Source organism: Balaenoptera physalus (genome assembly GCF_965194825.1).
Source record: "Balaenoptera physalus genome assembly, chromosome: 13".
Lineage (NCBI taxonomy): Eukaryota > Metazoa > Chordata > Mammalia > Artiodactyla > Balaenopteridae > Balaenoptera > Balaenoptera physalus.
Genome location: NC_138892.1, coordinates 48,024,638 through 48,039,577, shown reverse-complemented (window position 1 = coordinate 48,039,577; position 14,940 = coordinate 48,024,638). Strand labels below are relative to the sequence as shown.

Below are 14,940 nucleotides of genomic sequence, written 5' to 3'. Positions count from 1 at the left end.
CCAGACTTGGTGTTTACAGAGGTGATGATAGACTGGAGAGGAAATGCAGCTTTTACAATGGAAACTGAGCAAAATTAGGGTGAAAAGGGTATGCTGCAAACCAAAGGGGCGTGAAGAACAGCAATGTCAATGCAAAAAAAAGGAAGTTGAACGTTGAATGCACCAGTCAAATTCTGTGGTGAAGGCTGAAAATAAGGCAGCAAACGGCTAAAAAGAAAAGCCAGGGGAAAAAAGATCAGTTAAGGTGAAATGCTCAAAGGTAATTTCTCCCAAGCGCACCAGCAGTGTACTAGTTAAAGACAAATGTGTGAAGAGCTCAAGAAAGTCAAACATGCAAAGTCTCCCCTCCGGGCCACAAGCCAAATGCAGAAGTTCAGGGTGAGCCAGTGCCATTCAAGCTGCTCCTGATGGGAGGCTGATAGTCCGGGCTGTGGGCCATGGGTAATGAGATCTCCCTTCCTGAACGGACTGGAGTTCACGGTCTGCAGTGTCTTCTCTGCGGTGAAAGGCTTGAGTTAAGATATAGAAACCTTGGGTGTGAGGCAGCATGACAGAGATGGCCCTTTGCATTCATGGTCAAAACTTTCCAAAATTGCTGTGGGCAAGATCAGATTAGACACCCAAATTCACTTACTAGCCTCTTAACACACACTGATGAGCAAGGCACGGCCTTTGTACAGTTCTTAGTAGAGGATTCCAAGGAGGCACAGTCCTTGCCTCAAGTGTTTTTCCTGGGCCAAGAGTACAGGCCATAGGGAGCATGCAATACAAGCAGTTTATATTTAGCTTTGGAAAGTCTACAACACAGCATTAGAAATCACAAAAGCATTTTCTTAGAAAAAGATTGTTACAGAAGGTGTTTAGGTCCCCAAGCCAACCCTCAAAATTTTGTTTGGCCAAAAATCTGTCTGGAATACAGTGGTAGTAGTACTAGCGAACCTAACTGCTATGTCCAGGAATATGAGTTCGGGAAAAATGCAGTCAAGGATCCAACTTAGACAGCAGGGGTCATTTTCCCTCTCTGTAGCCTGGACAGTTGGAGTGAAGGGCACATCCTCCTCTGCTTTCCCCTTGCAGCAAAGGAACTGACACTGCCTCTGCTTTGGTCTCTGATGGGACCTCATGCAGGAACCAAGGGGATAATGAGAAGCAGGCAAGTGGGCCCGGGACTCCCAGAGTGCAGGGAGTGGGGAACAGGGCAGGGCCTGGCTAGTGCAGGGCCAGGCTAGCCGGCTCCTGACTGACCCCCTGCCTTCAATTCTGTTAGCATCAGGGATTGTTCTGCCATTTCACTACCTCCATTCTTTCATTCCTTCTTTCCTTCCTTCAAAGTTTGGGTGCCTGTTACCTGTCAGACACTGTGCTAGGCACTATGCAGGTCCTAAGACAAACAAAACACAGGCGTCACCCTCGGGAAAGCAACTTTCATTAAAATTTAAGCTCCAAATGAGAAAAACTCATTGAATCTCCAGGGCCTGGCATAGTGTCTGGCACATAGTAGCTACTCATTAAATATTTGTTGAATGAATGAAGGAGCTCAGAGTGACAGGTGTATGCACAGGGCAATATGAGATTGTGACTGTTCCTTCCTAGCATGGCCTGCAAGGCCCTCCCTCCTCTGACCTTGATCTTTACAGTCTAGTCACGCCAAACCCTGCCTTGGTTGTGTAGGCATTTCAGGGGATTTGCTGCCTCGGGACTTGGCTTATGGTGTTCTTTCTGCCCAGCATCCCTATCTTAGTCTTACCCTTTCCACCCTCTTCCCCACCCTTCATCTTTCCCTGACTAACTCCTATCTTAAAGTTATTAGTTTATTTTATAAATATTAGTTAAGCACCTACTACATGCAAGGAATTGTACTAGAAACTGGTGATGCGGTGACGAACAGAAAATCATGGCCTCAAATATGTCCTTGCCCTCATGGGGTGTTCTTTCTGTAGGAGAAGACAGATAATAAAAGTGACTCACTAATTGTCTGGTGATAACTTTGATTAATGCTATGAAGGAAAAGAACGGGTGCCATTAGCACATAAGGCAGAGGGAAACTTCCTAGTCCTGGAAGTCAAGCAATCCTTCTCTGGCGAAGAGGTGTTTTAAATGGAGGGAGGCGGAGGTAGAGGAGTGGGAGGGAAGAGCTTCTGAGGCAGGGAAATGCCCTGAGCAAGGGCCTTGTAGTGAAAGGGGCAGAGCGTGTTTGAGAACTGAAACAAGCCAAGATCTCGGTTGGGCTTCACCATCTCTGGGAAGCCTTCTTTTATGGTCCCCTGAGAATCTTTTAGGTGCTTCCTTGGAGTTGCCGTGATTCTCTGTTCATAACTGCATCATCACCCTGCATTTCTCACATTGTAATATAATCTTATTGGACGAATCTGTTTGCCTGTCTAGACCATGAACTTTAAAAAGGCAATCATTTTAAAGTTCCAACACTCAGGGTAGTGCCTGGTATGTTGAAGGCGATTGGTAAATATTAGTCAAATGAAGCAATGAGTGAAAGAACTGAACCAAGCTTTTGATAACAGCAATGATCAAAACAGCAGTGAGCTCAAAATTAGACTCCCCAACAAGTACCTGAAGTAAAGTTAGTCCATTTATCCAGTTAAGCACAAAGTCACAACATTTGATAACCCACCAAACTGGTGAAGGACAGAGAACCTTTATGATATTGGAGGAACCTTCCTGCTCACTTGACAGAGTGGGTCCAGGGAGGGGTTCAGGGCCAAAGCAGGAGTTTCTTAAAACAACAGAAAAGCATTTCTGGTTGCTCCACCATATGGATGAATGTCCAGGCGGTATATTTTTAATTGCCAAGAGACCACTGGTTTCATAATCCAGTTATGTTCTCTAAAAGAAAATTTAAGGACCCGCCTAGGACTGCCAACTTTTTACTTGTGGAATAAGGTTGTTAAAAAAAAATCAATCATGCTATTACCATGAATTCATTAAAAAAAAAAAAAACTCAAAAGGGAAGCCTTTGAATCAGCACATTTAGCTTTAGGAAAAATCCACTATATTGTCTTTATTTTTATCATTTTGCTGGGACCCAGTGAAATTTTGTTTGAGGAACTTGCAGTGACAGTTGGGAGTGCTTTTAACTACCTGTAAGAGTGGTTGGCTCCAAGGAGGACACCATCGCTGACCAGAGTGGTCTGGGGGAGAAGCCATCTGTAGGAATGTAGCCTGGATTTTGAGGGACCAGCAGATGGGTAATCCGGGCTAGCGAACTGCCACTTGAAACAATTTTCTCCAGCAAGATGTCCATAAGCAATTCAATGATATACGATATACCCATTCTTAATAGGTTGTTACTTAAACTAAGCACTGCATTTTTAATTTATAAATACAAGTTCGGCCTGTATTTGTTAGCTGCTTATATTGTGTACTCATTTGGAAATGATACCTTGCCATCCTGGATAGAAATTTTTTCTCTCCAAGGTGATCAACCCCCATTCTCAGAAGGACGGTTCAACTCTCAGTGGACAGAAGTGAGGCCAGAGTAGTGAATGAGGGAAGTTTTGCCCTGTAATTTAGCCATATAAACCCCGGCTCAGTTTATAAGTCAGTGGATGGAAGCCGCCGACATGAACCCTGAAACTTTTGCTTCTTGGAGGAGAAAAACATAAATTTCTCTTAAAATAGTTTGGGCAAGAGGAAAGGACAATCCCATTCCCAACATTCTTCATCTCTCTGGGTCACTCTGGGCCTTGATTTGAATAGCAAATATCTAAGCGGGTGAAATCTGATCTTCTTTAATTAAATTAGGTTGACACAAATGAGCAGCTGAGAAGAATAGCCCAAATGAGGATTGTCGAATATGACTACAAGCCTGAATTCGCATCTGCGATGGGAATAAACACTGCCCATCAAACAGGTACACACACAACTCCCTTCTTAATTTTATATTGTCAACTATTAAAGTTCTAATTCCCTCTTCATCTGGAGGCTGTATGCTATGGCACTTGACAACATCCTGTCGGTCTAACTTGTCCTCTGTGAAAGCCATAATCACCAGAACAGGAAAAGTTAAAGAAATTTCTGTCATCTTTCCTCAACACCCCCATCCCCACTCCTGCCCCCTAAGGTACTGGTGGAGGATTTTGAATACATTGTCTCTTTTCACTGGCGTCCTCTTGCTCATGGGATGAGGGCCGAGGGGCGGATGGCAGCGCAAACTGTATGAGAGGCAGCACTGGGCAGCATCGGGATAGAGAGGGGAGGTGGCAGGACAGGCAGGTCCAGGTCAGAGAAGTGCAGAGTGATGTTCATACTTGTCCAGGAATTCTAAAGAAAAAAGGACCATTCAGAGGGCAGAGCCCTCCTGCAGAAAAAGAAAGAAAATCCAGCCGATGCCCTAGCCTCATGTCTATGTACAGGGATCTGAAGGTACTTAACCCCTTCCAACATTCGGCTCAGAGTCTCAAGAAAGATTGGAGAAAACAACACTGCCACTTTTAATCCTCTAGTGGTCCTTGGCTCCAAATTCCTCCTTTGCTTTAAGTGCCTCGTAGATCAAAGCAAATGCTGAGGGGGGATAAGCATCTATTTGCAGAGACATCCTGTGTCATTGTCAGTGTTCCCATTCTGAGGTAGGCCTGGGAGGATTTTCTCCAGAAAGGTCTTTTCCTGATGAAACCTGTTGGAGTGTTTGTGTCTAGGGATGATCGCCCAGGAGGTGCAAGAGATCCTGCCCAGAGCCGTGAGGGAGGTTGGCCATGTCACCTGTGAAAATGGAGAGATGCTGGAGAACTTCCTCATGGTGGATAAGGTAACCCTGAACAGATACCTACCCTAGAGCTCTAACCCCACGGGCGAACCCCCTTCTGTGGTATCACAATGCACGGAACATCCAACCGGGAAACGGGACAGTAGAAAAGAATTCTTCACTGAGTTGTGGAGTAGGTAGGTATCAGTTATCCCACACTGGTCATAGGTACCAAAAAGAAGTCTCATAAGGGAAAAGGTAAAAGGACTATGCAACAGTAAGCACTGGAGTCCAGTGAGTCTTGTTGGAGGAACACTGGCCCTGGGACAGTCCACTTAGCAGAAGTGCCCTTCAAACAAGGACCAAACATCAGGAGAAATAGTGACAGCAAGTTCTGATTAGACTTTGTCTTGAAAAATGGAACTAAAACTTACGAAAGTGTCATTTCTCTCACATAATATCATTTAAGTTATAATTAAAACAATGTGCTCCCCTTAGAAAGATTGAAGACTGAGTGAAGTGTTGAATTTTTTTTTTTTGGAGCAGAGTTTTTCAACAAAACTATATGTTTGACTTTCGCAGCACAATCATAAAGTGGGTCATTTTTACAAAGATATTCACGAGCCTCATCGTTTTTCCTCAGGGGCCTGTCAGAATTCTTTGATATTCAAATCATTCTCTTTTGAAGGAATGTCACCATCCTTATAGATTATTTCCTCTTCGCTTGTTAAGGAGTCTAAGCCTGCCATTTCCTCGCTTGCCGATGCTTTGGTTGTGATTTGAGTGGTTCTCCGAGATCACGTCTATTAATTCTGTGAAACCCTGCATCTTTTGCAAGGTTTGTAAATTCACTCTGCGGCTGATTTGCTTTACATCACATTATTATATTTGATGATGGAGGGAAGGCCGATAGGCATGGGGTTTTCAGGGCAGTAGGTAGAGATGTTTGAGTGGAGACTGATTTGTAATTTGTCAGTTCCTCGGGGCAGTGCTTCCCAAACTTCAAAGTGTACACGAATCAGTAGGGGAGTTATTAAAATGCAGATTCTGGTTAAGCAAGAATGGAGTGAGACCTGAGATCCTGAATTTCTAACCAGTCTCCAGGTGAAGCCAATTTTGCCAGTCCTGCTGGTCAGCAAGGCACACTTGGAGTAGCAACGTAGAGGGTATGTCTTCATGTTGGGCCCTTCCACAGTCTTCTACCTACAAGCTCTTGGACAACAAATACTTCGATAACAGCACTGGATGGCCTGCTCACTGGGCCGCAAGGGCCGAGTGGCAGAAGTCGAGTTACTTCCTCCTGTCTCCCAGGACCACGTCCTCCACAGAAGAAATTCTTTGGTCTCTCACACCGAGGCTATCACTTCACTTGAGAGGTGTTACCATCAGAAATTTATCTTTTTTTAACTAAAAAAATTGTTTTGGCCATGCCATGCAGCGGGTGGGATCTTAGTTCCCGGACCAGGGATCGAACCTGGGGCCCCGGCAGTGAGCACGCTGAGTCCTAACCACTGGACCATCAGGGAATTCCCCAGAAATTTATTTTTAAGAATAAAACACTAAAGTTTTTTTTTGTAATTTGCTTAAAATATAAACTATTTTATATATACTAAAATATAAAATATATTCAGAGGTATTTGTAAAATAAAGTCACCCTCACTCTCTTGCATTTTCATAAGCTTCCTAGGTTGAGAGAAAAGAGCACAGGCACAGCTGTCAGCCTCAGGGTACGGCCTTGGGAGTGTGTCACCAGGCTGCCAAGGTGGGGCTCTTGGCGTTTCATCTGGTAGCAGCTGTATCACTTCTGGGTGTGGCCCTTCCCTAGAACACTCAGGAAGGAGATTTCTATGTTTCCTGTGTAGGTAACGCCTGCCCAGGGCCTTAGGACTGTCACTGTTCAGCAAAATAATTAGTTCTCCCCTGGCCCAGTGTCTTCCCGTTCCCAGGTGAGTTGAAGGGAGACAGTCAAGATGATTAGCAACAGGAGTTCCGAGGGCCAACCCCTCACTTTCCCAGGGGAGGTTACACCCCAAGTTCATTCCTAGGGAGCCAAGTGCAGAGACCTGGGAAAGCGGGGGGGTGGCATTCCCGTTCCAGGCAGCCAGGTTCATTCATCACCTGAGGAGCAGTCCATGCCAAGGGGGCACTGAGTTTATAAATAAGTAAAACTGACAGGAGTCCAGAATGGAAAAGGGGCGATTCTCTTAGTAACAGGATCTTGTAGTGATACAATCTATGGTGACGTCACTAAGGCCACACCTCCATACTCCGAAGGCCGGCTTTCTTCTTTGGTTCACTTCTGTGGATAGACTTCAATTGCTGGTTTAATCCTCAACACTGTGGAATATCCCTCTTCTACGTTATAAGTACTTCCCAGAATACCCTTTATTCTCTCATTAAGAACGCAGGGTATGTGGCTCCTGTTGTCCCATGCTCTTTGTTCACTGATAAGAAGGATGTACAGATAACCTCTTGCTTTCCTGGACTCTTCCTTATTCACGTGGGCACTGTGGCAACCTTGATTGCCGCGCCCAGGGCTGTTGGTTTTCAAGACCTTCGCTAGGATTTCCCGGGCTTTGTGTGCTATAGTAACAGGTGGAGATCCAATTAAGATACAGTCTCTCCCTCTGCACTCCAGTTCTCTTCCCCCAGATGTCTCTTTTTTATAAGGAAATTCTCATTGAAGCTAAAATGCAAACTAGAACGTGGAAATGTTAAAATGTTGTGCTCCGTGACTGCTGTATCATTTCCACATGTACTTTGCAACGTGGTACTGAAATAGGAAAGAGAATGGCTGGATCTTTACAGACTGTCCATACAACCAGTGAACGCTGGAGATCAGCGATGTCAGCCAAAGTTGGTACAAGCCACTTTTCTTTCTCTTCTTAACAGGAGAGATGACCTTGCAAGATAAACTTCTCTTATACGGGGTGATTTACTGCTTCTCATAAATTTCTCATGGTTCGCGTGGCCCAGTGAAAGCTCAGCCATGGGAGGCAGAGTGAAAGGACTTGGGGCTGATACTGAGAGCAAGGGGGCCTTAGAGTGGACACCCTCGTCTCCTCCTGCATTCGACCACTGGGGCTCTGCTTTTTGGCGTGTTCATCCATCTCTTTACTTGGCAACTTTTAAAATGTGTTTCTGTGATTATTTGGGAACAGGTAATTACATTTCCTGAGCATTATTATTAGGTATACTTGGTGTAAGAAAAATGCACACAATAAATGTAAGAACTGCCTTAAACAAATTCACAACCGAGTCTATGTAAAGATGAGGTTCATCTTATGGTTCACTAGCCTTGAATAATCTGTATGTGCGTGTTTTTTTTTTTTTTTTTAAACTTTTTTTTTTTTAATTTTTTTTTTAAATTTTATTTATTTATTTATTTATTTATTATCTATGGCTGTGTTGGGTCTTCGTTTCTGTGCGAGGGCTTTCTCTAGTTGTGGCAAGCGGGGACCACTCTTCATCGCGTTGCGCGGGCCTCTCATTATCGTGGCCTCTCTTGTTGTGGAGCACAGGCTCCAGACGCGCGGGCTCAGTAATTGTGGCTCACGGGCCTAGTTGCTCCGCGGCATATGGGATCTTCCCAGACCAGGGCTCGAACCCGTGCCCCTGCATTGGCAGGCAGATTCTCAACGACTGCGCCACCAGGGAAGCCCATGTGCGTGTTTTTAAGACTGCATGTCACAAGCCACTCTGCCATAACCTAGTATGTGGCTACTTTTTACTCATTGATTCTATTTTTCCTGCAATCATAATGTGGCAGGAATTGTCTATTTGAGTCATGAAAGGGTAAATAACACTTGGTTCCTGTCTTCAAGTAGCTGACAGTCTAAGCAGGATGATGTGACAGGTACACAAGAAATAATGCTCTAAGTTACAACGTGAGATGTAATAAATCTGTGGGATGCATAAAGTGCCACATCAGTTCAGAGGAAGGAGAGAGGCTATCTGGAGACTAGGCAAGTGTTCTCAGATGGAAAGGAAGAGGGGAGATTGAGAGACAAGGGAAGGAAGACATTGGTGGACCGTGGGGACTGAGGGTGTGGCTGGCGGCAGTGGGGAGAGCATCACAAGAGGCCTCCCAAGCCTTCCTTTTTCTCATCCACGGGGTCCAGTTAGACAGCAAGTCCTGCTGTTCTTACTTAGGTACTATCTCTTGTATATCATATTCCTTCTTTATTCTCTTTATTTTCTCCATTTTTATCCCTAACTATTATAACAACCTCCTAACTGACCTGCTAGCTGCCAGTAGAATCATTTTCCTTAAAAACAAAACAAAACGAATCTCTGATCCTATAATCTCCCTTTCCCAGTTTTGGCTCTTCATTGGCTTATTATTATAACCCTCCACAATCTGGATGGAATCTTCTCTTTCTGACTCATTTCCTAACACTCATACCCCCAAACCCCCAAACACCTTCAGAATATGATGTATCTGCACACACAGGCACAGTCTTGTTCCTAGCTCCTCCCCCGCCAGCCTTTTTTCTGTTCCTCACACTCCAAGTTTGTTTCTGCCTCGAGCTGTTCTGTTGATTGTTCTCTGCCATGAAGACTCTCCCTTCAGATGATCTCATCATTTGGATTGCAAAGCAAGACGTTCCCTGACCACCTTGTCTAAAAGAGTCTCCATGGCACTCGATTTCACTCTGTAAGATCCAGGGCCACTGCGAGGGTGTAGAGTGCCTTTGCAGTAATGAGAAAAAGGAGCTCCCTCTGGCTGGCGCAGACCTCATCCTGCCCCTCAGCTGGGTCTCTGTGCAGGGGATACACTGCAAACTTGCTCACAGCAGCCTGCAGACTTCTGTCCCTAACTGAAATGATCTTGTTTATTTGCCTACTTGTTTTTTGCCAGTCTCCCCGGGTAGTCGTATGAGAACAAAAAAATCTTCTATATTTTTCAAAACTGTACCTCCAGCACTTTACATGAGGTGTTAACCCCAGGGCTTAGAGTACTGGAGGAATTCAACATATCTTGGTTGATTGAGTTAATGAATTCCGTGATGGCTGGATTGCTCCTGTCCTCACACTGCCTTAGGCCTCCGGATAGACAGCTTCTAGAGTATCCATCACATTGTGTTGTCATTCTCTGTTTGGTGTCTCCTGCACTGCACTGTGAGCTTCTTGAGGTCAGAGAATGTGCCTCGTCAATCCTGTGTTGTTTAGAACAGTATCTGATACCTCGTGGGTTCTCAATAAGACTTTATGTTAATGCATGAGTTTTTGAATCTCAATGAAAGGAGGAGACGTGGTTCTATCAACATAAGGGAGTTTGAAGGAGAAGTGGTTTTCTAGGGAAGAAGATGGGTTCAGTTTTGAGTTTGAGATGTCAGCTGAACATTCAGATGAAAACATCCAGAGGTGACTGGGAGTATGGAACATGAGAGAGAAGTTGGGGGTCAAGGGGGAGCTCAGACAGGGGTGAAGATATTAATTCATAAGGAAAAGGTCATGGACGCAGGTCACAGATGGGAAGCCTGTGGCCCAGCCTGGCCTGCAGACTTTTTTCCCTCACGGTGTTTTAAAAATTTTCAGATGTGTTGCTTACCTTTAAAAATTAGGAGATCTTCACACAAATTTTGGATTTCCGGTTCCCTTGAAATATCAGATGTGGTGACATGGTGCTGAGGAGCGACTCCCCCAGAGGGGCTTGGGCAGCCTCACATCTCTGCTTCCTGTTACCTGCCTGGCCCTGCAGGCCCTCAAGTTCATGTAGGATGAGAAACAAAGAGGGCTAAAGACAGCAGAACACTTCCAGGAGGGTCTATAGGAGAAGGAGAGGCCCTGGGAAGGCTGAAGGATTGGGTGAAGGTAGGAGGAGAACATGGGGGCAAACACAGTGTCAAAAAGCCAAGTGGGCAGAGAGGATCGATAAGGAAATGGGGAGGAGATGGAGGAGATGGGAGGAAAATGAACCTTACCAAAATCTCTTTGATTTTGATGATTAAAAATTCCCTGATAGTATATGGCACACCAGTTTAAGAGCATGAATTTCAGCATCAGATAAAAGTTTGTCCAGAACTTGGCTCAGCCAGTTTGGGGGATTATAAGGTCATCTTTAAAGCTATTCAAAACAAATTATTTTATTCTTTACAGTTCTGCAGTAAACTAACTTTAGTATGGTGAGTTGAAATTCTACCTTAATCACTTTTTCCCCCAATGAAACAGTTGCTTTCATAAATGAATTTTTTTAATGCAAATCTTCTTAGGACCACAACTTTTAGGTCCACAACAGAGTATAACTGATAAATGGTTAATCATTAATAAATTTTTTTCAGGTGCCGCTCAAAGATACCACCACTTTGGGTGTCTCTGAAATGACTTATTTTTTTTTATAGAGTGACAAATACTATTTTTCATTTTTAAATATAGAAAAACTGAGTTATAAAAAATTATATTAGTTTAAGTTCATATAGCCAGCCCAGAATCTAAATGGGTTTTTTTTAAAGGTCCTACTCAGCAGTTAGTTTAAAAGTCCCTTCTTTTCTCATCAAGAGAGGAAATAAAATTCATTCATTAGTTGCAGTGATGTTCCCCACAGAAGGTTAGTATTCCCCATTGCACTCACTGATTGATTTGACTCCAAGCCGAAGGATTAGAGTTAATATGCTATTAAAACCAACCCTGGATATTTTAACAACTGATCACCTGTTTGTAGATCATCTTCTTTCCCAGGAACTTCTTACACTGGCAGCAGGGAGAAAATTCTCTTGTTTCTAAATTTTAGAGAGAAATATATGCCACTTATTGTTTTCTTGGGAAATTTCTTTTTGTAGTTATGTCTTCTTAAAAAGTAATTGCTATTTATTTTTTTCCATGCATTTAAACAAGGTGGGTTGATGGATGGACAGATGGAGAGACGTGTGATAAAGGAAATAGAACACTATGCTGATTGTAGAATTTACGTCTGGGGGTATATGGGCATTTACTCTACAATTTTTTAAAAACTTTTCTGTATGCTTGGAAATTTTAGTAATAAAATGTTGGGAAAAGAATCATTGTTCCAGACATCTAAAACTGCAATTTAAATATTGTGTCAGAAGGTGGTGGCAATGCTTTGAAAATCAGATAGCCCCGTTTATTCAGGCCTTCACTGATTTAGTACCTGGAATTTCACATTTTATTTACCAAAGTGGAATTTAGTTAAAATGGCTGAACTTATGCCAAAGTCTTCAAAGCGACTATTTTTTTAGTAATTTCTTATAAAGTCTTTAAGGATACTTCAGTCCCTTTTTGATGATGCTGACTTTTCTTCATCTGTGAAATGTGGCCACTAGGTCAGAACTGCTTCCTCCCTGTAGGTATAGTTTAGTTCCCTCGGGCTTCATCCATTAAGTTCCCAGTCTACTGAGCTCCGTCTCAGATATTCAGAGTCCGTCACTGCCTTCAAGCTACTCAAACTGAGTAAGAGCACTGAGAGTAAGTAAAGAAACTTTGAACTAGAGTGGTAGCTCTCAAGATGTGAAATCCCTTTCATTTTTTTTTTTTCTCCAGTAGATTTTCCTCTTTCATCTTTATTATTGGAACTTTAGAGTGGAGGTACTACCCTCTTCTTTGTACTGCTCTTTTTCTTTATTACATTTTTTCTTCTCTGCATTCCCATTTCCTCTTCCATCCAGCTCCCCACGACAATGGCAGCCACGCTGATGTGTTTCATATATATCCTTGGATAGTCAGGCTTTCTGGAACATTATTAGTGTTGTTTTTGAATCTGTTTTAAATTTCTTTGAATTATATACATCTGCTCAGAGTCTGATATGTGGAATTCCTTGGCATATGTCCTTACATTCTCCTCCTCGAGTGATGGCCTCTTCCAGCTCTGCTGACCACAACTGTGCAGTGATGAACGTTCTCACACAGGCCTCCTTGTGAATCTGTGGGAGGCTTTCTCTGGCACGCATACTGGAGGTGGGGTATAGGATACACACAGCCTTAATTCTATGAAATGCTGTCAGGTTGTTGGTCAGCTCCAGCTCACAACAGCAGCACATGAGGCTGACTGCTTCTCTGTATCCTCATCAACACCTGACATTATCAGACTTCCTAAATTTTTCAATTCTAATTGGGGTAAAGTGGTATCTTACTGTTTTAATTTGTCTTTCTCTGATGAGTAACAAAGTTACGCATCTCTTTCTTATGTTAGCTATTTAGATTTCTCCTTATATGAATTGTTTGGCCCAGTTTTCCATTGGGTTACCTGTCTTTTTCAGGATGAGAATATACTTTTCCACTTGATGCTGTTATTTTATTTTTTCCCAGTGCTCTCAAAGATAAAATAGACCAAATCTATACCAATGGCTTAAGATAGTAACAATTATTTTCTATTTCAATGGTTTCCTTCCTGGTGCTAATTACAACTTAAAACTATATCATATACTTCTGGTTTACTTGCTCTTGGCCAATCTCCCCACTAGGAAACATGCTCTATGAGGGCAGAGATCCTGTCTACCTTATCTAATTGTTTTCTCCCTGTACTTAAGACAGTGGTTAGCACATCATAGGTGCTTGATAAAGAACTATTGATTCTGTTCATTAACTGAATATTGAGCTACATGTGCCAGGTACTGAGTTGGCCCTGAGGAGTCATAAGACACTGCCCTCAAAAGGAGCTCACTGGTCACCCAGAAAGAGAAGAAATCAAAGAATTACAATAAACGGTGCCACGTGTTAGTTCAACTGGAAACTTGCCTCAAAGGACTCAAGCCCTTCCACAGAAAATTACATTTAAACTGAGATAACAAAAATTAAGCAAGAATTCTAAAGCAAACAAAGGGCAACAATTAAAACACATAATTTGAAACAGTTTTATGAACTTGTACTCTCCCCATTTAAGACAGAGGTCAAAATACAACATCCAGGGAAATGAGCCCAGGAGTTGTCGTCTTTGCAAGAGAACTCTGCATGGGAGGGAAAGCTCACCTCCAGGGATCTGTGGGAAGTTCAGCTGAAGTCTGCGCTCCTACACCATCTCAGCAGCCTGCTTTTCTGGTTTGAGGATTCTAGTTTTTTTTAAATCCATGTCAAGGCCTGGTGAGCTGTCCACAAATAAACTCTTGGACAAAGATCTAAAGCTGAGTTTATCCAAAGCCTAAACAATTGCCAGGCACACCCATTGGCTAAAAGACAGATTTTCTCCCTTTGACAATCACTTTCATAATACTCAATTACAGGCTGTTTTAGTCCCATGATTTTATCATGAAAACATCAGTCCATGCAACATCAGATGCCACAAGGAGAGATTTTCAAGTCTGTGACTCTCACTGGAAAAGAAAGAAGAGCCTATTTCAACTTCTCAAAGCATTCTTTGCTCTCAGGCTTTGTTACCCTTACTCAGTGTTTTTGGACAGAGGACAAGCTGTAGTTCCCAAAGAGAGGAGAAATCAAGTCCCCTGCCTGGCCGCCCCCCAGCGTTGGGGCTCATTTATCGTCAGTCCTGCAAGGGACCCAGGAGCTTGCAAACTGCCTTCTACAGAGTCTAAGTGTTTCCTAGGGGATGAAGGGGAACTGAAGGGATGGTCATCTGTTTCCATCAGTGGAGGCCATGTGGCGGGTTACAAGAGAGTCACTAGCCCATCGCACGGAGGATGCTGAGCACTAGTGTTTCTTTCCTTAATTCACCTGAATTTCCTAACGTGGAAAGGGGATTTGGAATACAGATTTTGCTTTTCTGAGGAAAACCTCAGGTAAAAAAATAAACTGGACATTTGGCCAGTCTCTTCAATTTCACCAGAGAGCAAGGTTATGAGTGCCTCAGGGCATGCATCACCCCTGTGAGAATATTCACTCATTTAATCTTCAAGTCTGTCCTGTGTTACTGCCCTGTGCCGGAGAATCCGCTGTGGACGAGAGGCAGGCCGTGTCTCCAGGGGTTTATGACACTGGTAAACATGACACCAAGTGAAAGGGAGGTGGGCGGAGAGGGAGGACAGCTGGTTTAGGCAGAGGGAGCAGCCAGAGACGAGGGGATACATGATCCATGTTCTGTGACCGGCACAAGGTTCAATATGATTAGAGCACAGCGTGTGAAGGGGGCTGTGTGAAAGGAGAGGCTTCAACAGAGACACACTCTAAGCTAAATAATGTCTCTGATTTCACAAACACCTCCCTGTTGTCTTCCTGTGCGCTTATACTTGCCAAACTGCCCTACGTGTCCTTTCAAAAAACATGCTCACGCTGTCCATAGGTCCCCTCACCCCAAAGCAAGTCTTTTAAACAGTGGGTGAAAATTCTCATGT

General features: G+C 43.5%; 2 protein-coding genes across 6 annotated transcripts in view; one reads left to right on the top strand and one right to left on the bottom strand.

Annotated features, from left to right (window-relative positions):
• The window catches only part of LOC309642016 (uncharacterized protein), a 302,740-nt gene that overhangs the window by 17,511 nt on the left and 270,289 nt on the right, over nucleotides 1-14,940 (bottom strand). Inside the window, exon 11 of one of the 2 annotated variants that reach the window (XR_014252884.1) lies at nucleotides 1-207. The exons of the other annotated variant lie outside the window; for it this stretch is intronic. The gene's annotated coding sequence lies outside the window, so the exon portion shown is untranslated. The remainder of the gene's footprint in view (nucleotides 208-14,940) is intronic. 2 annotated transcript variants of the gene reach the window in all.
• MYRFL (myelin regulatory factor like) overlaps nucleotides 1-14,940 on the top strand; it is a gene marked incomplete at its 3' end in the record, with an annotated part of 131,375 nt that overhangs the window by 85,647 nt on the left and 30,788 nt on the right. For all 4 annotated transcript variants that reach the window (XR_014252875.1, XM_082422720.1, XM_082422719.1 and 1 more), the window contains exons 12-13: nucleotides 3,760-3,868; nucleotides 4,653-4,762. Coding sequence is in view for 3 of the 4 variants with exons in the window: in XM_082422720.1 (XP_082278846.1) it covers nucleotides 3,760-3,868; nucleotides 4,653-4,762 (219 nt within the window). The remainder of the gene's footprint in view (nucleotides 1-3,759; nucleotides 3,869-4,652; nucleotides 4,763-14,940) is intronic.